At 43.1% G+C, this 20,654-nt stretch overlaps 2 protein-coding genes across 3 annotated transcripts in view; both read right to left on the bottom strand.

Annotated features, from left to right (window-relative positions):
• LOC132765920 (zinc finger protein RFP-like) overlaps nucleotides 1-5,427 on the bottom strand; it is a 28,741-nt gene extending 23,314 nt beyond the window's left edge. For both annotated transcript variants that reach the window (XM_067465388.1, XM_067465387.1), the window contains exons 1-6: nucleotides 5,000-5,427; nucleotides 4,169-4,264; nucleotides 3,639-3,869; nucleotides 2,337-2,359; nucleotides 1,613-1,731; nucleotides 528-560 (exon numbers count right to left, since the gene is read on the bottom strand). In XM_067465388.1, coding sequence (XP_067321489.1) covers nucleotides 528-560; nucleotides 1,613-1,731; nucleotides 2,337-2,359; nucleotides 3,639-3,869; nucleotides 4,169-4,264; nucleotides 5,000-5,404 — 907 coding nt within the window. In that variant the 5' untranslated portion in view covers nucleotides 5,405-5,427. The remainder of the gene's footprint in view (nucleotides 1-527; nucleotides 561-1,612; nucleotides 1,732-2,336; nucleotides 2,360-3,638; nucleotides 3,870-4,168; nucleotides 4,265-4,999) is intronic.
• Nucleotides 5,428-10,091: 4,664 nt separating this feature from the next.
• On the bottom strand, nucleotides 10,092-18,483 carry LOC132765955 (zinc finger protein RFP-like). Its single transcript, XM_067465409.1, has 7 exons — nucleotides 17,943-18,483; nucleotides 17,176-17,271; nucleotides 15,532-15,762; nucleotides 15,303-15,325; nucleotides 14,641-14,759; nucleotides 12,051-12,083; nucleotides 10,092-11,297 (listed from the first exon to the last, which is right to left on the bottom strand). Exons 1-7 carry the CDS (start codon nucleotides 18,345-18,347, stop codon nucleotides 10,798-10,800), a joined length of 1,407 nt encoding a protein of 468 aa, XP_067321510.1. The 5' UTR covers nucleotides 18,348-18,483; the 3' UTR covers nucleotides 10,092-10,797.
• Between the last annotated feature and the right edge of the window lie 2,171 nt (nucleotides 18,484-20,654).

Raw genomic sequence — 20,654 nt, 5'->3', positions numbered from 1 at the left:
AGGAAATATTCCCTCACCCTCTCAAATCTAGACTGGTTCGACATTATGTTACTCTCTTTCCTATGGGCAACACTTGAGCATGGGGAGCTTGGACTCTAGGGACCCGGGTTCAAATTCCCCTCCGTCATGGAAACCCACTGGGTAACCTTGTGCCAAGCGCATACTCTCAGCCCCAGACAACCCTATGATAGAATCATCTCGGTTTACCAAAAATCGGAAAGAATTTAAAGGCAGACTAATCACCTGGTTTTGTGCCAATCTTAAATTCCCACCTATTTCACATTGGGGAAGGAGACTCATTCTTTATCTGGGGGTGCATAATGTGTGCCACTAAAATAAGCTTGAAGCAAAGAGCCATAAAAAGTCAGTGTTCAGGTGATGTTGACACTCTTTGGGGAATTCTATACAGAATCCAAGCACATGCCAGTTGTTCAGAGCTTTAAAAATCTTCTCAGACAAGCGAACCACACTCCACTCTCTCGGCCTACAATGCAACCCTCTGTGAAAAAATCTGTTTGCTTGTTTACCTTTTTGCTGCTGAAGCCCAGATTCCAGAGAGGCTGGAGAGAGAAAGGAGAGGGTGAGGATTTGCACAACATGGCGACTCTGAAACCCAGGAATAACCAACAGAGGAATGCTGAGATCCTGCACCCAAGAGATGTAGTGTGACTTTACCCACGGAGAGTTACATCTTATTGATCGAAATGTTCTCTCTGGGAGTCTCCAAGTCCTCTCCAGAGTGACTCAGTTGTAATGTCATGCTGAGGGAATAGAGATCCCTACAGAGAACACCTCACGAAGAATCTCCAAGTGCAACTTCATTCAGATGGTCAACTTCTCACTGGGTAACCTAGTCCCTTCTACACTGCCATATAAATCCCGATTATCTGCTTTGAATTGGATTATATGGCAGATAATTATTTCAGGCCTTAAGATCAGCAAGGGAGGCCCTCCTCTCTATCCCACTTCCCTCACAAGTGAGGTTGGTGGAGACGAGGGAGAGTCCTTCTCGGTAGTGGCCCCCAACTCTTGCCTATTTCCTTGGTCCTCTCCAAGGAAATAGGCAAGCACCCAGTCTTTTAATTTTCAGGAAGGAGTTAAAAACCTGGCTATTCCAGCAGGCTTCTGATAATGGTTAAGAGCATTAACCCATCTTAGTGGACAGGACTTGAACGGCTGAACTATAACCCGCAATGTTGAATATCCTGATCATAGGAATTGGCTGGTTTTAAACAAAATCATGATCTGTCAACTGCAAAAGGCCACCTGACTTGGCTCTGTGCGCATCATTCAAAAATACATCACAGAGTCCTAGACGCTTGGGAAGTGTTCAACTTGTGATTTTGTGATACGAAATCCAGAACATAGATCTCATTTGCTGTGACATACTGTGTTTTTGTGTCAATATAATAATAATAATATTCCCCTGCCTGGATAATGAAACAGTACCGAACAAATTAATACAGAAAATAATACAATTTTGTTTCACTTTTGAAATTGTTTTGATTGGCATTCCAATAGTGGCCCTAACTTTCCAAATGCTTTGGAACTTTTTTCCCTTTCCAGACCAATGTCATATTTCATGAAAATCCTTGCAGACATTCTCCCTTACCTCTAAACTGCTTCATGACACCCTCCAGAAAGGGGTTTATATCACAGATGTCCCAGATCTTCCACTTCAGGGCAGGAGGAAAGGCTGCAGAAGTCTCAAATTTCTCCTTGTTCTTATACCTGGAGGAGAAAGAACAATATCAGAGGATGCACAAAAAGGACGAATGCAGTTTGGCACCACTTTAACTCTCCCATGGCTCAGTGCCATGCAATCATTTACGGGGCCTTCTCTGCCAAAGAGCGCTGGTGCCTGGATTCCACACCATTGAGACATGGCAGTTCAAGACAATTTCAAACTGTGAACTTTAAATTTACATTCTCTTGGGACTGCATTTGAATCTTTGCATTGTGTATTTTAACACATGTGTTTTGTGATGGTGTGTTGTCATGTGCATATTTTATGGTATCTATTCATGGTGGTGTGCTTTAGCTGGAGTGTGTCCTGCCTCAAGTCGTGGGGAGAGGTGGATAACAAATTAAAGTTAGTAGTAGTAGTAGTAGTAGTAGTAGTTGTTGTTGTTGTTGTTATCAAATTGCACTAATTCTAGAGTCTAGATGCTCCTCAGAATCATAGAGTTGAAGGGGTCTCGTTGGCCATCCAGTCCAATTCTGCCTGTGAACACCAGCCAAACACAGACTCCTGCAATGTGCCCCTGCTTTTGAGAGTCATGTATTTCAGGTGGAAATCTGAAGTTTAGTGGGGGGAGGAGAGGAAACGAACTTACCTCTGCAAGGCACTCCTGATATCCTGTAAATGAAGGGAAGAAAACACTCAGCAGAGGCATTTGCATGGAGACCGCTCTCATATGTCTGAAAAAACAGGGTATCCAACTAATAGAAATCATTGAAGCAAATCCAGGAGGGCGAAGCAGAACTCCCTCCACAAACTGAGGAGGAGGTGGGTAGATCTATGGAACCACTATTTTGCAAGCAACATTTTGGCCGAGCCACTGGCCAAATGCAAACCCCAGCATAATAGGAATCTGGATCTCTTCAGTCCAAGCAGATGCAATGAAAGAATGTACAATCAAAGCACTCCCAACAGACAGCCATAAGGCATCTGTTAAAAAAAACCTCCAATGAAGGGGGCTTCACCACATTCTGAGTTGTGGAAACAGAATGTTAACATATTGGAGCTGGCAGTTCGATTATGCAAAAGTTTTGCAACAGTGAAGAAGTTAGGAAAAAAAGAAAAGAGAAAGAGCCAGGTCTGCTTTGTTAATTAAAAGAATGTATGATTTCATATATCTATATCTATATCTGTATATTTGTAGGTGTTTCTTGGGGCAAGTGGGTTGAGTGAATTTTTTTCTTTTTATTTGTATTTTTTAGGCCGAAACAGTGTGGCTCAGAAGGTGAGGGAAAGGTCAGTAATCACAGCCAAATCTTGGCTCCATGAGCAGAGGCGGCCCTAGGTAATTTTCAACGGTAAGCAAACAGTATTTTGGCGCCGCCCCCCCCCCCCCCCCAACCAATCACTGATATATATTTTCTGTTCATCGTGAGAGTTCTGTGTGCCATATTTGGTTCAATTCCATCATTGGTGGAGTTCAGAATACTCTTTGATTGTAGGTGAACTATACATCCCAGTAACTACAACTTGCATATGTCAAGGGCTAGGCGAGGCTCAAGGGCCTGGCCCCTTCGTGAAGAGGATCACCCGGCAGCGAGGCAAGGAAGCCGAGGCTCCCCCTGGACTGCTAGGGCTGTTGTGAGCTGAGGGGGCGCTCCTCAAGTGGCGGTCGAGGGGCATTTACAGAGGTACCTCTGCGCCCCTGGCAAAAAAAAGTGTTCTGCGACCGCTTACTTTGCGTAATGGACAAGCCGCCCCTGTCCATGAGTTTCCTCAGAATCACAAAGGAGAGTTTGTGAGAAGGGTGGGGTACAAATGTTTTAAATAAATAAATTATAAAAAAATTATAAACACAGCACAAAGGTAATGTCATACAACAGTTTGTGTAAACAGAACCATGAGAAAACCGAAGTGTCACTGTCTCAGCCACCCATGGGGACAATCTGGGCCTTACCTGGAGGAGTTGACTTGCCAGGTGCTGATGCTTCTCCTCCATCTCTTGGATGAGTTTTGAGAGAGAGGAGAGTTCCTCTGAGAGTTTGGACAGATGTTCCTCCTCTTTTGCTAAAATCTCTTTCTCTATCTCTTCCATTTTTGCCAGTAGAACCCTCTCTTGCTCTTCTAGAAACTGATGCATGTGTCTGAACGCAGCCACAGTTCTTTCTTTCTCTCTTTGGGATTTCTCCTAGAATAAAGGAAAAGGAAAACAGGAGCTGGAGGCAGAAAGACGAACTTTGGAGTAAATTCTCTGTGTTCCTTTGGAGTAGGGCTTACATCTCTTCACATTGAAAATGTCACTATCCAGTGGTGAAAATGGTTTGTGAAGACCCGCAAGGGCCTGCCACTGGAATGGGTTTGAGTCAATATTTACTGTGGGCTATCAGGTCTCTTATAATGAGAGATTTGACAAAATGATTTCAATTTATTCAGACTCACATTTAAGGCTATAATACACTCCCGTTTTCCTGTAGCAATGCCACTTACAAGCAAATCTTGGCTTTCTCGTGCTGTGTCTGCTTTGTAGGCCAGAATTTTCTCTCTCTCCTTCTTCAGAGCCTCCAGAAAATTCCAAATGTGATCCTGAACAGGAAAAGAAAACTCTTGGTCACTGCTTTTCTTCAAGCTTTAGAATCGTTTCAAAGATCATGCCATCAACCATACCACAATCATTGAGTTTTATGGGAGTTTTGGACAATGATGACCTCTGCTGGCAGCCCTCTCTTCTTTTGTTACTACTTCTTCCAGAATTTTATTTACTCATAAGAAGTCTGTCCAAATGAAGATGCACATGGTGGATGCTACCGCAGGAGGCAGGGAAACTCTTGCATCCCTATTGCATGATGCCATGTTCATCCTGCTGCTGTCTTGGCCCCTCCCCATGATTTTCCCAACCCTAGTTATTGTTAGTGAAAACCCACCTATAGCTCACACTCCCGCAATGGTCCTGTCACTTTCCTTGATGTGATGGGCCCCTTCCTCTTCTGTGCCAGCATGATGGCAGCAAGATCACATCAGGGCTCAAAGTTATGGAATTTTGGATTTGAGGTTTGGTAAGGCATTGGCACACTTTAGCAAAAATGCAAAAGACCTTGTACAACTGCAACTACCATGATTTGTAACATTGAGCCATTGCAGTTAAAGTGGAATTAAACTGCAATAATTCTATACTGTAGATGAACCCTTGATCCCTGAAATATTCCCCAGACCCAATGTTCCTGGGTCTGGGGAAATATTGAACTTCAGCCACAGACCTGTATTGTGAGGTGGAGATGTACCACAACACCTTGTTAGGGGTCCCTATTTTACCCCTCCTACCTTGTACTCCTTTGATGCTTCATCCAGAGGGATCACTTTGTGGTTTTCGTGCTCCTTTGACCTGTCACACACCACACAGATGGGGGCTCTGTGGTCCTTGCAGAAGAGCTTCAGGGGCTCCTGGTGCCTCTGGCAGACTCTGCCCTTCTCTTCCGTCTTCTGGCTCCCCAGTTTCTTGGCGATCTCCACCAGGTTCACCAGCTGCCTAATTGGCCTGATGTCCCCTTCCTGCACTTTCTTTCTGCATAGTGGGCAGGAGGCCTCTTTTGCTTCCCAGCATTGATCCAGGCAGGATTGGCAGAAATTGTGACCACAGGAGATGATCACAGGCTCCTTGAAATACTCCAAGCAGATGGGACAGGCCAGTTCCTCACAGAGCTTCTTCACAGGGTCTCCAGAGGCCATGGCTGCCAATGCTGCTCCTCTGCAAAGACCAGGCAAAGATAACAGTTTTACTTTCGTTTCTCAGACTTCTCTTCCAGGAAAACAGCTGGTGACTCCGCCTCTGCCCAACCTCTGGGGCTGCAACCTCTGAGCTCTCCAAATGCCTCAGCCTTCGGGAACCTGGACACGAGACCCTTCCCCTTCCTCTGTCTTCCTGCAAGTTGTTCTCTAAGCATAGAACTCCCTTCCTTAAAATGCTTCTTTGGATACTGGTATATTCTGAGAACATTTCGATCAATAAGATGTAACTCTCCGCGGGTAAGTTTCTCAAACTGTGCTCCTCCAGGTGTTTTGGACTTCAGTTCTCACAATTCCTATCAGCTGGCAAGAGCATGGATTAAAAGGATTCTGGAGCTTAAAGAAACATGAGGTGCAACCTTTACCATAAAAGTTTCAAAACGTTGATTAAATCAAAAGGAAGTCAATTTCTAGGCAGAAAAGATGGGGTCGAGACTATCTAGCGGAGAGTAAATAGAGATATCGTATGAATCCTCATTTCTTCTCAAGTCAAACAAAGGGAAAAGATTCAAAGATTTGCTTTATAGATATTATTGTTTTATATGTTAATGTCGAAGTGTTTCTGTAACTGTTTTTGTAATTGTTTTCAACTGAATCCTGATATCATTATGGCATTGAATTGCTGCCGGTTGTGAACGGCCTTGAGTCACCTCTGGCTAAGAAAGGTGGAATACAAATGCAGTAAATAAATAAATAAATAAATAAAGACTACATTCTGCATTCAAACTCTGACTCAAAAGCTTAGAGCGACTGAGCAGAAGGTCCCTTTTTGGGAGGGCTGAAAACCAATGGCATGCAACCTAAGAATGATCACTCTAGCCTAGGTCATCAGGTCTGCTGATTTTCAACATATTTATGTTTTTATGCAGTGTTGAAATGAAGCCAAAATCGGCACTCAGCAACGCTGCATCTACACTGTAGAATTAGTGCATTTGGAGATACTTTAATTGTCATGGTTCAATGATATGGAATTTGTAGTTTGGTGAGGCACCAACACTCTTTTAGAGAAGCTAAATCTACAACTCCCATGATCCCATAGCATTGATCCATGGTGGTTAAAGTACATTATGAGATACTTTGGAGATGGGGCCCAAGTCTTAACATAAAATTCATTTATGTTGCATATACACCTTATACGCATAATCTGAGGGTTATTTCATATGCAGCATTTTAAATAATGTGCCTGAAATATAGTTGGTGTACACCGAACCCTCTGAAAGCAAAGATGTTACTATCTCAATCACTCTTGTGGACAATTTTGAATTTTGGAGTATTTCGTATTTCCTGATAAGAGGCGCCCAATGCAGGCCTCTCCATGCCCATGGTTGCTAGCACTGGGTGTGTGTGTGTGATTTGAAAGCATTTGGAAGGCCACCTGTTCCACTGGAAAGCAAAGGGGTCACTCTCTCAGCTGCCCATATGCATGACTTTCTAGTATTTCGGATTGTGGAATTTCAGATCTGGGATGCTCAGTCTGTATTTGGCTGCTGTCGTCCCACATGAGAAGTTCTGCAAGTATCTCGCCAGAAACATGGCTGGAAAAAGCTTGTTGTCAACCTTCACAACAAACAAGGAGCAGCCATCAGCAGGTTTCCATGTCTTACAAAGATCCATGTCTGGAAGACAGCATAAGTCCATCAACCCACTCTTTCCCCCTTTTGTCCTAATCTCTGAACCCTTTAGGACACCTGGCCATCAACTGTCCCAAATCTGGAAACACCATGGGAACTATTTCCCCAGAAATAAACTCACCAACGCCCATTGTCCTAACGCCCAAACTCCACTCCTTTCTCAAACCCTCTCGCTTTCAGAGTGGGAGAACACACCAGACAGCAGGCAGCGTCAAGTTTAACCAATGCCAGTTTATTCTACACTATGCACGAATTACAAACCGTAAATGAGTGTACTTTTGAACCAATGAGATTGAGGATCATAATCACAGCATGTGACCAATCTCTATAAAATACCCACCTGTGACTGTGAGGCACATCAGATGTGGCATTACTCTGTGTCCCCCAGCATCCATTTTGGCCTGTGCTGAATAAAACCATTTCCGATCCTGCCTTCTTCTGTGCATGTTTTCAGTGGAGCAATCACAGCTCAGACACGCTGGGAGACCCAACATTTTGGACAAATAGGACCATTGCATTGATCTTCCATGCATGAAACAAGTACGGTAATACTCAAACATTATCAAGACAATTATTTTACTATATAGAGAGTGAAAAATGCTAGATGTCTAAGCTGCGTTCAGAAAAGGAAGAGGCACAAGGGATCATATTGAAACATACGTTGGATAATGGGAGTGCAGAAAAGTATTTCAGAGGACAATCAATCTGTGTTTCATCTTTGATTATGCAGATCATGAAAAACATAAAGAAATGGCTGCACCATGACGTTTGATTTTCCTAATGTGTAACTTCTGCTCAGGACAAGGGGCCACTAAGAGGGCAGAAGGAGCCAAACTGTTTCTTTTTGGCAAGGAGATGAGGTAAGTCTGCATTTTATCGCCCCCTTTATTTAGCTTCACAGCCAAGTCCTGGGAAAGGCCAGGAAAGGGAGGGGGAAATGGACTTACTACTGAATTCCAATAAATTGAATTCTTGATGAATAATTGATTTGGGTCTTTTCTTCCCTCTTTGTAGTTCTTGTTGTAGCCGGTCTTCCCAAATGGGAGGAAGAAGTCCCCGGCTGATTCATGACCTGAGCACTGCCATCAAGAGTGGCTTCATCATTCACACTCCAGCCTCCCAGTCAGGTTTTGACATAGATGTAAAGAGAGAGCAGAGAGGCTTCAGAAAGAGAGCAAAAAGAATTAACAGTTCCAGGACTCTGGAGATAAAGCCCCTCGTGTCACTTGGCTGGTGTGAGACTTTGGACAATGCGCTCTATCCTTAGGGAGAGAGTGCCAGTTGGGCTTTTTAAGTCACAAAAAACCGGGGGAAGATGGACTCTCAAAGATCAGCGTTTCTGAGTCATAAAAGGCCACCCGACCTCCTTCATAGTTCAAAGACACTCGGACCTTCTTGGGCTCCTTGCTTAGGGTCAGACATGGGTTCACATTGTTGTCAGAGGAGAACCTGTATTTATTCTCCCATTTTCCCACTACCCAAGTCCCAGCCTCAGGGCCAAAATCTGGGTCCTTTCTCTGCACAGACTTTCTGGCAACTCCCACAGACCATCCTTCCTCACTCCCCACAAGGACTTCCCAGAAATGCCTGCCTTCCATGAATCCCTCTTGGCCCAGCCTTGGGGCCAAAGAACGATAGAAAGGAAGAAAGCTGATGGTGAAATGGCAGGGAAAAGAGGAAAAAGAGACAAAGAGAATTGCGGAGGTCTGAAAAAAAAGCATGGATTTTGTTTCCAGCTGGGACTCTGGAGTGGACTATGTCCAAAAGCATCCAGGGCAATGATAGAGGGGTTGATTGCCTTTTTATACCCTTCAAATTCATGCAAACAAAGAACATGCTTCTACATACACTGACATCATTCACTACGTCATTTTAGCATCATAGGAATATCAAATTCTATCTTCCAACATGCCAAAGGCATGTCTCTGTGTATTTCTTTCTAAAGAGCAGCATACAGCTTACATTCATCAATCAAGGGGCCCACTTTGACCTGTCATGAGGGAGAGAGATATTGGCTCTTTCTTTAGAGCCTAGTTTTACCAGTCTCTCTCTCTCTCTCTCTCTGGAATGTATAGATAACATGCCCCCCTTCTCCTTCCTCCTTCCTGTTCCTTGGACACAGACCTCCTTCAGCATTCTTTCTAATACAGAGAGAACTTGATTTTTCTATACATTTCAGTGCTTGTAAAGTACATACAATTTATACATAAATAAATACCTACTTTTCCAATATCTCTTCATCAATGGAAGATCAGCTCCCCTCTCCAATTCTAAAAAAAATGACAGGGAAATATTCCCTCACCCTCTCAAACCTAGATTGGTTCTACATTTAGAGCTGGACTAAACTTGGCACACACACCCAACATGTCCAACTGGTTTAGGGAGGATTGACCCACGTTTCTGGGAATTGTAGTTCACCCACATCATAAAAAATGAAACCACATTCTCGCTTTTCCCAAAGAAATAGGGTTACTAATTAACTACATGATATTACCTAACACCCCAAAACAAACAATGCCTTTTTCAAATAGCCCGGGCACCTGAATAAAACCATTTATAAAACCATTTCTGATCCTGCCTTCCTTCGTGCATGTTTTCAGTGGATCAATTAGAGCTCAGGCATGGCGGGAGATTTCGTACAAGAAGAACCATTGCATTGATCTTCCACAGATGAAACAACTGATACTCCTGACCTTCAGAGAAAGAGTGAAAACGTGGCTCTGGGATCAAGCCTTCAGAGAGGAACCATAGTGCATTTAGATTAACTGGAACCATGTGCAATAACTATGGGAATGACATGGATTATGATTGTGGATTGTGTGGTTTTATACTGAGAGTACTGTTTTATGATGTTTTAATGTATTTAATTTTGATTTTAGTTTTAATATATTTTAACTGAATTATTGCCTGTGCTGTAAGCTGCCTTGAATCTCCTCTGGGGTAGAAAAAGGCGGGATATGAATATAGGAAATAAATAAAAATAAAGAAATACTCAAATGTTACCAAAACAAGTATTTTATTATATACAGAGTAAATACGCCAGCTGTCCAAGCTGTGTTCAGAAAACAAAGAGGCACAAGGGATCCTATTGCTACATATGTTGGATAACAGAGTGCAGAAGAGTATTTCAGAGGAAAATCAATCTGTGCTTTATCATTTATAGCAAAGCGTTTGATGATGCAGATCATGAAAAACGATGGATAGTTCATAAAGAAATGGGAGCACCACAACATTTGAGTTCCCTAATGTGTAACTTCTACTCAGGACAAGGGCCACTAAGAGGACAGAAGAAGGAAACACATTGCTTCCAGTTGGCCAGGGGATGAGACAAGGCTTATCACCCGTTTTGTTTAACTTCACAGACAAATCCTGCCTACATCCCTGGGAAACACCAAGAAACGCAAGAGCAAATAGACTTACAACTGAATTCCAATAAATGGGATTCTAGACAAAAAACAGATTTGGATCTTTTCTTCCCTCTTTGTTGTTCTTGTTGTGGCTGGCTTTCCAAATGGGAGGAAGAAGTCCCCGCTGATCCCTGAGCGGAGCACTGCCATGTGGAGTGGCTTCATCATTCACACTCCAGCCTCCCAGTCAGGTTTTGACACAGATGTAAAGAGAGAGCAGAGAGGCTTCAGAAAGAGAGCAAAAACAACCCACGTCTCTGGAGATAAAGCTTGGCTGGTGGGAATCTTTGGATTCTCCTTAGGGAGAGAGCTCCAGTTGGTTTTTTTCATTCACATAAAAGAAGGGAAGGAGGGTCTCTCCTGAGAAAGAGGCTGGAGGGAATTCAAAGATCAGGGCTGCTGAGTCTGCATTGTAAAAGGCCACCCGACCCCCTTCATAGTTCAGAGTCACTCGGACCCTCTTGGGCACTGCGCTCAGAGTCAGAGATGAGGGCACACCTCTACGTCTTGCCTTTCCCACTGTCCAGAACACAGTGCCAGGGCCAAAGGGAAAGGTGCCCTTTCTCTGCACAGACTTTCTGGCAACTCCCACAAGCCATTCTTCCCCATTCTTCACAATGACTTCCCAAAAATGCCTGCCCCCAGTAAATCCCTCCTGGCCCAGCACAAAAGGATAATGATTGAATCTCTCAGGATTGTCAGGAAGATATTGCCATTTCTCTCCCAACATCACATGCCTGCGATCTTCAGAGAGGATGAGCCGAGGATGGGCTGTGTCTGGATCCAGAGTCACGTGTGCTGTTGGTGGTAGAAGCAGATCAGGGTGAAGTGAGAAAGGAAGGAAGGAAGGAAGGAAGGAAGGAAGGAAGGAAAGAAGGAGGGAGGGAGGGAGGGAGGGAAGGAAGGAAGGAAGGAAGGAAGGAAGGAAGGAAGGAAGGAAGGAAGGAAGGAAGGAAGGAAGGGGGAAAGAGTAAACTGATGGAAGATCAGCTTTCATTTCTGATTCTTAAAAAATGACAGGGAAATATTCCCTCACCCTCTCAAATCTAGATTGGTTCGACATTATGTTACTCTTCTTCCTATGGGCAACACTTGAGCATGGAGTGATGGGACTATGACTCTAGGGACCCGGGTTCGAATCCTCCTCCGTCATGGAAACCCACAGGGTAACCTTGTGCCAATCCCACACTCTCCACCCCAGGAAACCCTATGACAGAATGGTCTTGGTTTACCAGAAGTCAGAAAGAATTTAAAGGCAGACTAATCTTCTGGCTTTATGCCAATATTAAATTCCCACATATTTCACATTGGGGAAGGGGACTCATTCTTTATCTAGGGATCTATAATGTGTGCTACTAAAATAAGCTTGAAGCAAAGAGCCATAAAAAGTCAGTGTTCGGGTTATTTTGACACCCTTTTGGGAGTTCTATACAGAATCCAGACACATGCCATTTGTTCAGAGCTTTAAAAATCTTCTCAGACAGGCGAACCACACTCCATTCTCTTGGTATCAATGCAACCCTCTGTGAAAAAATCTGTTTGTTTGTTTACCTTTTTCCTGCTGAAGCCCAGATTCCATAGAGGCTGGAGAGAGAGAAAAGAGAGTGAGGCTTCGCACGCACAACATGGTCAGATGGTCAACTTCTCACTGGGTAACCTAGGTCCCTTCTATACTGCCATATAAATCCTGATTATCTGCTTTGAATTGGATTATATGGCAGTGTATACTCATATATTCCAGTTCAAAGCAGATAATTATTTCAGGCCTTAAGATCAGCCAGGGAGACCCTCCTATCGATCCCACTTCCCTCACAAGTGAGGTTGGTGGGGACGAGGGAGAGGCCTTCTTGGTAGTGGCCCCCAACTCTTGCCTATTTCCTTGGTCCTCTCCAAGGAAATAGGCAAACATCCAGTCTTTTAATTTTCAGGAAGGAGTTTAAAAACCTGGCTATTCCAGCAGGCTTTTGATAATGGTTAAGAGCATTAACCCACCTCAGTGGACAGGACTTGAATGACTGTTAGAACTATATCTCACAATGCTGGATATCCTGATCATAGGAATTGGCTGATTTTAAACGGCATGTATATTTCTACTGTTTTTAGAAGGCAAAATTTGTTTTACTAATGTTTATACTATTGTGTTTTTGGTTGCAATAAAAGAATGGGCCACATTACAAAATCCTTCACTATTGGCATTGGAGGGACATGATCTCAGAGCCGGATGGCATGGGTACTTGTGGTACAACAAAAGACGAGTAGAAAAAGGCTTTAGCGATCATTATATAAGGGCTGCATTAATGAAAACATGGGAGAAACACAAACCTAGGCTATTAAACTGTACACCCCTCTGGATATCTCCAGTAGAAGCCAAACATAAAAGGGAGCTACAGGAAGAAAATTGGCTTACATACCAACAATTACTAAAAAAAGAATGAGCAAGGTAAATTAACACTAAAATCATTAGAAGAGATAAAGTGTTTAAACAAAAAATTCTCATGGTTGAATTACCACCAAATCCACCAAGAATTTAAAGAAGACAAAATGCTGGGTTTTAGCCAAGTCAAAGGGCTGTGGGATACAATAATGGATAAGACTAAAAAACTGATAAACATTTTGTACCAACAACTACTCGCTTGGGACACCAAGGAAGAACAGGTGAAAGATTGCCAAATAAAGTGGGCCAAAGACATCGGTCACAACATACTGGCAAGAGAATGGGAAAAATTTGGAAAAACAAAATAAAATTTACGGAAGCCAGCGACCTACGTGAGAATTGGTACAAGATGTTCTTCCGATGGTATTATACCCCGGAAAAACTAGCAAAATTTAATAAAAATACCTCGAGTAGTTGTTGGAAGTGTAAGAAAGAAAAGGGAACTTTCTTTCATCAATGGTGGTCATGTAAACAAATAAAAAAATTCTGGAAGGAGATACATCAGGCCTCTCAGAAAATTTTGAAAACTAAATTTCCACAAAGGCCAGAGACATATTTGCTAGGTATTGTGAATACGAAATTAGACAAGAGTCAAGAAAGAATACTGTTCCTGCTTAGCACGGTGGCAAGGATAGTACTTGCTAGAACCTGGAAACATAAAGAAGTCCCAAGCTTGGACGAATGGGTTCTCAAAGTCTTCGATATTATTCAAATGGACTGTCTTTCACAAAGACTAAAAGGCATGCATACAAAGACAAACTGGACTGGGTTCAAAGACTATATTAGAAGTAGGGGGATTCCAATACAGATAGATCTGTCTGGTATTTGAATATTGAAGATAAAAAGAATATTGTCGGCAGAAATAATAAGTAAATAAAAACTAATGATTCTTGGAAGACCTTTGGGAAGTACAACAAACACTTTTTCACTTTGGTCCCTAAACCCTTCTCACTCCCCTCCCAACACTCCCCTCCTTCCCCACCCTTCCCCTCCCTCACCACCTCACCCTATTATATTGTATTGTGTTGTATCGTACTGTATGTTTATATATGTCTATACATGTTCATATATGCAAAACTTAATAAAAATCATTTATTAAAAAAAAGAGCATTAACCACCTTAGTGGACAGGACTTGAAGGGCTGTTAGAACTATATCTCACAATGCTGGATATCCTGATCAAAGGAATTGGCTGGTTTTAAACGACATGTATATTTCTGCTGTTTTTAGAGGGCAAAATAGTTTTAAAATTTGTTTTACTAATGTTTATACTATTGTGTTTTTGTTGCATTAAGTGATATGTGATGAGTGTCAGTATCTGTTTATTATTGAAATCCCTGAGTCCCCTCGGGGAGAGGGGTGGGATACAAATACAGCTTATTATTTTACTGACACAAAACCACAGTATGCCACAGCAAATGAGATCTATAGGCTGCATTTCGTATCACAAAATCACAAGTCGAACACTCGTTTGCTGTGATATACTGTGTTTTTGTGTCAATACAATAATAATAATCTTCCCCCGCCTGGATAATGAAACAGTACCGAACAAATTAATGCAGAAAATAATACCATTTTGTTTCACATTTGAAATTGTTTCGATTGGCATTCCAATAGTGGCTGTAAGTTTCCAAATGCTTTGGAACTTTTTTCCCTTTTCAGACCAATGTCACATTTCATGAAAATCCTTGCAGACATTCTCCCTTACCTCTGAATTGCTTCATGACACCCTCCAGAAAGGGATTGATATCACAGAAGTCCCAGATCTTCCACTTCAGGGCAGGAGGAAAGGCTGCAGAAGTCTCAAATTCCTCCTTGTTCTTATACCTGGAGGAGAAAGAACAATATCAGAGGATGCACAAAAAGGACGAATGCAGGTTGACACCACTTTAACTCCCCCATGGCACAATGCCATGCAATCATTTATGGGGCCTTCTCTGCCAAAGAGCGCTGGTGCCTGGATTCCACATCATTGAGCCATAGCAGTTCAAGACAATTTCAAACTGTGAACTTTAAATGTATCTTCTCTTGGCACTGCATTTGAATCCTTACATTGTTTATTTTAAGATATGTGTTTTGTGATGGTGTGTTGTCATGTACATATTTTATGGTATGTATTCATGGTGGTGTGCTTTGGCTGGATTGTGTTCTGCCTCAAGTCGTGGGGAGAGGTGGATAACAAATTAAAGTTGGTGTTGTTGTTATCAAATTGCAATAATTCTAGAGTGTAGATGCTCCACAGAATCATAGAGTTGAAGGGTTCTCATTGGCCATCCAGTCCAATTCTGCCTGTGAACATCAGCCAAACACAGACGCCTGCAATGTGCCCTTGCTTTAGTTTAGTGGGAGGAGGAGAGGGAACTAACTTACCCCTGTAAGGTGCTTCTGATATCCTGTAAATGAAGGAAAGAAAGAACTCAGCAGAGGCATTTGCCTGGAGACCGCGCTCATATATCCGAAGCAACAGGGTATCCACCTAGTATTAAATTCATTCATGTTACTTCTTTGCCTCATAAACACAGCACAAAGCTAATGTCATACAACAGTTTGTGCACACAGAACTATGAGAAAACTGAAGTGTCACTGTCTCAGCCCTTACCTGGAGGAGTTCACTTGCCGGCTGCTGATGCTTCTCCTCCATCTCTTGGATGAGTTTCGAGAGAGAGGAGAGTTCTTTAGAGAGTTTGGACAGATGTTCTTCCACTATGGCTGAAATCTCCTTCTCCACCTCTTCCATTTTTGCCAGCAGATTCCTCTCTTGTTCTTCTAGAAACTGATGCATGTGTTTGAATGCAGCCACAGTCTTCTCCTTCTCTCTCTGGGTTTTCTTCTAGTATAAAGGAAAAGAGAAACAGGAGTGAGAGGCAGAAAGAGGGTCTTTGGAGTGAATTCTCTGGGTTCCTTTGGAGTGGGGCTTACACTTCTTCACACAGAAAATGTCAGTGAAAGCACTTTGTGAAGACCTGCAAAGGCCTGCCACTGGAATGGGTTTGGGTTAATATTTTCTGTAGGCCATCAGGTCTCTTACAATGGGAGATATTTTTCACAAAAGGAATTCCATTTATTCAGATACACATTCAAGGTTATAATAACAAAAATAATAACAACTTTTTTCTTCTACCCCTCCACCATCTCCCTAAAGGGACTCGGGGTGGTTGCCATATGGGACAGAGTGTCCACAAGACATAAAAGCAAAACAACCCATCACCACAAAAACACAATAAAATTAAACATGGTAAAATTTAACAATCCAGATAAAAACACAATTAAATAGAGTATAAGAATATAAAGCAGCAGCATTAAAACTCCATCAAAACAATGCTCGACAAAAAACCAATAACCAAAAATACTAAAATGGGTGTGAACAGGTTAGAAAAGCGGTCAGGCATGGGATAGTCAGTGCAAAGCAACGTACCACAGGGCCCAGGGTCTGATGAAGAGCAGAGACCAGAGGACTATCTGGAGAACTAGGGACTGGGCATATGTAACTAGGAACTAGTCATTCTCCTTCTCTTATTGGGGATTCTAATGATTTCCTATCTTCCTCCCTTAATTTTATATTCCAATTTCCTTCCACATATTCATTTATTTTATCAATTGAGTGTTCTCTTGCTTGGTATAGCTCTGAATAGAATTCCTCAAATATTTTAAACTTTTCTTTCATTAATCTACATATCTTTCCTGATTTATCTTTTGGAACTAGTCATTCTCAAATGCTTGCTGAAACATCCAGTTTTCAAATCCCTGTGGAAGGAGGAGAGTGTGGAGACCATGCCTTACATCTGGCCGGTGTATATTTGAAACAAGGATGAGGGTTGCCAGGGAAACGGGAGCAATGAATGGGAGGGGACAGCGTGAAGGATAGGAGGTGTGAGGGAAATAAACTGGCATTTGGAATTTTGTTGCGTTCCCTACTGCATGCTTTTTAATTAAATCCTTCCAACTTTGTTTGTGAAGTAAATATTTCACCAGAAACAGATGGAACCTTGCAGGACCCCACAGGTCAAAGGCCAGAGGTCTGAGCAGGTGTCCCCCAGCTTCACCAACTGGGTGTGATCCTCCAAGAAGGAATGGAGCCACTGCAAAGCAATGCCCCCAAGACCCATTCTGGAGAGCCGTTCCAGAAGGATACCATGGTTGATGGTATTAAAGGCCACTGAGATATTCAAGAGAACCAACAAGGACACACTCCCCCTGTCTTGCTCTCTTTGGAGGTCATTCATCAAGTAGCAATACCACTTACGAGCAAATCTTGGCTTTCTTGTGCTGTGTCTGCTTTGTAGGCCAGAATTTTCTCTCTCTCCTTCTTCAGAGTCTCCAGAAGATTCCAAATCTGATCCTGAAGAGGAAAAGAAAGCTCTTGGTCACTGCTTTTCATCAAGCTTTAGAATGGTTTCAAAGACCATGCCATCAACCACACCACGTTTATCGAATTTTATGGAAGCTTTGGATAATGTTGACCTTTATTAGCAGAGGGCAACATTGACCTCTTCTTTTGTTACTAGTGCTTCCAGAATTTTCTTTACTCATAAATAGTCCCTCCAGATGAAAAAAAAAATGTGTGATGCCATGTTCGTCTTGCTGCCGTCTTGCCTCCTCCTCATGATTTCCCCATCTCTAGTTATTATCAGTAAAAACCCACCTATAGCTGACACTCCCGCAATGGTCCTGTCACTTTCCTTGATGCGATGGGTCCCTTCCTCTTCTGTATCAGCACGATGGCAGCAAGATCACATCAGGGCTCAAGGTTATGGAATTTTGGATTTGTGGTTTGGTAAGGCATTGGCACACTTTGGCCTTGTACAACTGCAACTACCATGGTTTGTAGCATTGAGTCATGGCAGTTAAAGTGGAATTAAACCGTATTAATTCTATAACGTACATGCACCCTTGATCCCTGAAAACCTTTGGGTCTGGGGAAATACTGAACTGCCAGCTACAGACCTGTATTGTGGGGGTGGAGATGCACCACGACCCTTTGTTAGGGGGCCCTATTTTACTCCCTTCTACCTTGTACTCCTTTGATGCTACATCCAGAGGGATCACTTTGTGGTTTTCGTGCTCCTTCGACCTGTCACACAGCACACAGATGAGGTCTTCGTGGTCCTTGCAGAAGAGCTTCAGGGGCTCCTGGTGCCTCTGGCAGACTCTGACCTTCTCTTCTGTCTTCTGGCTTCCCAGTTCCTTGGCGATCTCCACCAAGTTCACCAGTTGCCAATTCCGCTTGCTGTCTTCTTTCTGCACTTTCTTCCTGCATTGTGGGCAGGAGGCCTCTTTTCCTTTCCAGCATTGATCCAGACAGGATTGGCAGAAATTGTGCCCACAGGAGATGGTCACAGGTTCCTTGAAATACTCCAAGCAGATGGGACAGGCCAGTTCCTCACAGAGCTTCTTCACAGGGTTTCCAGACGCCATGACTGCAAATGCTGCTCCTCTGCGAAGACCAGACAAAAATAACAGCCTTACTTTCGTTTCTCAGACTTTCTCTTCCTGGAAAGCAGCTGAGGACTTTGCCTCTGCCCAACCTCTGGCGCTGCAACCTCTGAGCTCTCCCAATGCTCCAGCCTTTGGGAACCTGGCAATCTCCACTAGGAGGTTTCCAAGCACAATTCATTCAAAGGGATGGTCGCAACCTATACAGGCCGCTCTGAGTCCCCCTTGTAGGTCCTTCTCACCCTGCAGGGGACTCAGGGCGGATTACAATGTTCACGTGTATGGCAAACATTCAGTGCCATAGACACACAACACATATAGACAGACAGTCAGAGGCTATTTAACATTCCAACTTCTGGCTTCCAGGGGAGCTGTCACTTCACCGTCCATCTGCAAAACTGATGAAGTACTTTCTGCATTTCCCGCATGCTTTCGCTAAAGATTTTTTATGGCCTCGTAAATTTGTTAAATTAGCCTCCCCACACAGGTGGTACCTAAATTTCCGACTTTACAGATGCAACTGACTTTCGGGTTAGTTATCAAAACTCAAGCATCCCATCTTCTATCCTGTAAGCGCAGGTCATGCAAGAGTGAAGCAGATTTTAAAGTTTCAAGAGTTTCAAGTACCGTCAAACCTGCCTCCCCGCAGGAATGATATCTATGGGTTGTTCTACCAAAAATGGTTTCTTTCAATGGTTTCCTGAATTATCCATGATTGTGGTAATCACTGTCCATTCCGGAATGTATTCTTCATGAAAGCAGGAGTCAAAGGCCCCATCTACACTCATCATTTAATGCAGGTTCAAAGCTGTATTGAATAAAGTGGGTTTGCTGCACATTTGTGGCTTTTTCTGCATGTTTTGTGAGTTTGTTGTCTAGTTATCGCAGTTTGAAGCTAGCTTTGAGTTTTCATGGGAGTTTGTAGTCTGGCTGCCACAGTTTGAAGCTAGCTACAACCTGCATTAAATGGTCAGTGTAGATGGGGGCTTGTTGTATTTCAAACTGTGCACTTGCGAAATAAAGCTTTGCTGTAAAACTATGTTTTTATGCAGTATTGATATGAAGCCAAAATCAGCACTCAGCAAGACTGCATCTACACTGTAGAATTAGTGCACTTTAATTGCCACTGTTCAATACTCTGGAGTTCTGTCATGTGTACTATGGTGAGCTACCAACACTCTTTTAGAGAGGCTAAAACTACAACTCCCACGATCCCACAGCATTGATCCATGGCGGTGAAAGTATGTTACAAGAAAATTTGGAGATGGGCCCAAGTCTAAACACAAAATTTATTTATAATCCATATACACCTTATACGCATAGCCTGAAGGTAATTTCATATGCAACATTTTAAATAATGTTGTGTCTGAAACAAAGTTGGTTTACACTGAACCCTCCAAAAGCAAAGATGTCACTGTCTCAGTCACCTTTGTAGACAATTTTGAATTTTGGAGTATTTCGTATTTCCTAGTAAGAGGCGCTCAATGCAGGCCTCTCCATGCCCATGATTCCTAGCACTGGATGTGTGTGTGATTTGAAAGCGTTCTGGAAGAAGCAAAGACCACTAGCATTGAAGCGATGGTCCTCCGCCATCAACTCCGCTGGACCGACCACATTGTCCAGAGGACCGAACACCATCTCCCAAAGCAGTTGCTCTACTCTGAACTCAAGAATGGAAAACGGAATGTTGGTGGACAGGAAAAGAGATTTAAAGATGGGCTCAAAGCCAACTTTAAAATCTCTGGCATAGACACTGAGAACTGGGAAGCCCTGGCCTTTGACTACTCCAGCTGGAGGTCAGCTGTGACAAGCAGTGCTGCAGAATTTGAAGAGGCACGAATGGAGGGCGAAAGGGAGAAGCGTGCCAAGAGGAAGGTGCGTCAAGCCAACCCCAACCGAGGCCGCCTTCCACCTGGAAACCAATGCCCTCACTGCAGAAGAAGATGCAGAGCAAAAATAAGGCTCCACAGCCACATACGGACCCACAAGAATACTGGAAGACAATCCTCCTCGGAAAACGAGGGATCGCCTAAGGTAAAAAAAAAAAAAGGTGATTTGAAAGCATTTGGAAGGTCACCTGTTCCATTGGAGAGCAAAGGGGTCACTCTGTCAGCTGCCCATACGAATGACTTTTAGTATTTCGGATTGTGGAATTTCAGATCTGGGATGCTCAGTCTGTATTTGGCTGCTGCTGTCCCACATGAGAAGTTTTGCAAGTATCTCCCCAGAAACATGGCTGGAAAAAGCTTGTTGTCGACCTTCACAACAAACAGGGAGCAGCCACCAGCC

The sequence above is a fragment of the Anolis sagrei genome, chromosome 2, assembly GCF_037176765.1.
Source record: "Anolis sagrei isolate rAnoSag1 chromosome 2, rAnoSag1.mat, whole genome shotgun sequence".
NCBI lineage: Eukaryota > Metazoa > Chordata > Lepidosauria > Squamata > Dactyloidae > Anolis > Anolis sagrei.
The sequence above is the reverse complement of the archived record's forward strand: the minus strand, read 5'-3'. Positions and strand labels throughout refer to the sequence as shown.

What these genes read in the sequence shown, in the direction of transcription:
- LOC132765955 (XM_067465409.1), bottom strand. Translation starts at nt 18,347, where the DNA reads ATGGCGTCTGGAAACCCTGTGAAGAAGCTCTGTGAGGAACTGGCCTGT. An exon ending in TAGCATCAAAGGAGTACAAG is followed by an intron (nt 17,272 to 17,942) that starts GTAGAAGGGAGT and finishes TTTCCTCTTCAG; the next exon opens with GATCAGATTTGGAATCTTCT. An exon ending in ATCAGAAGCACCTTACAGGG is followed by an intron (nt 14,760 to 15,302) that starts GTAAGTTAGTTC and finishes TTTCTCCTCCAG; the next exon opens with GTATAAGAACAAGGAGGAAT.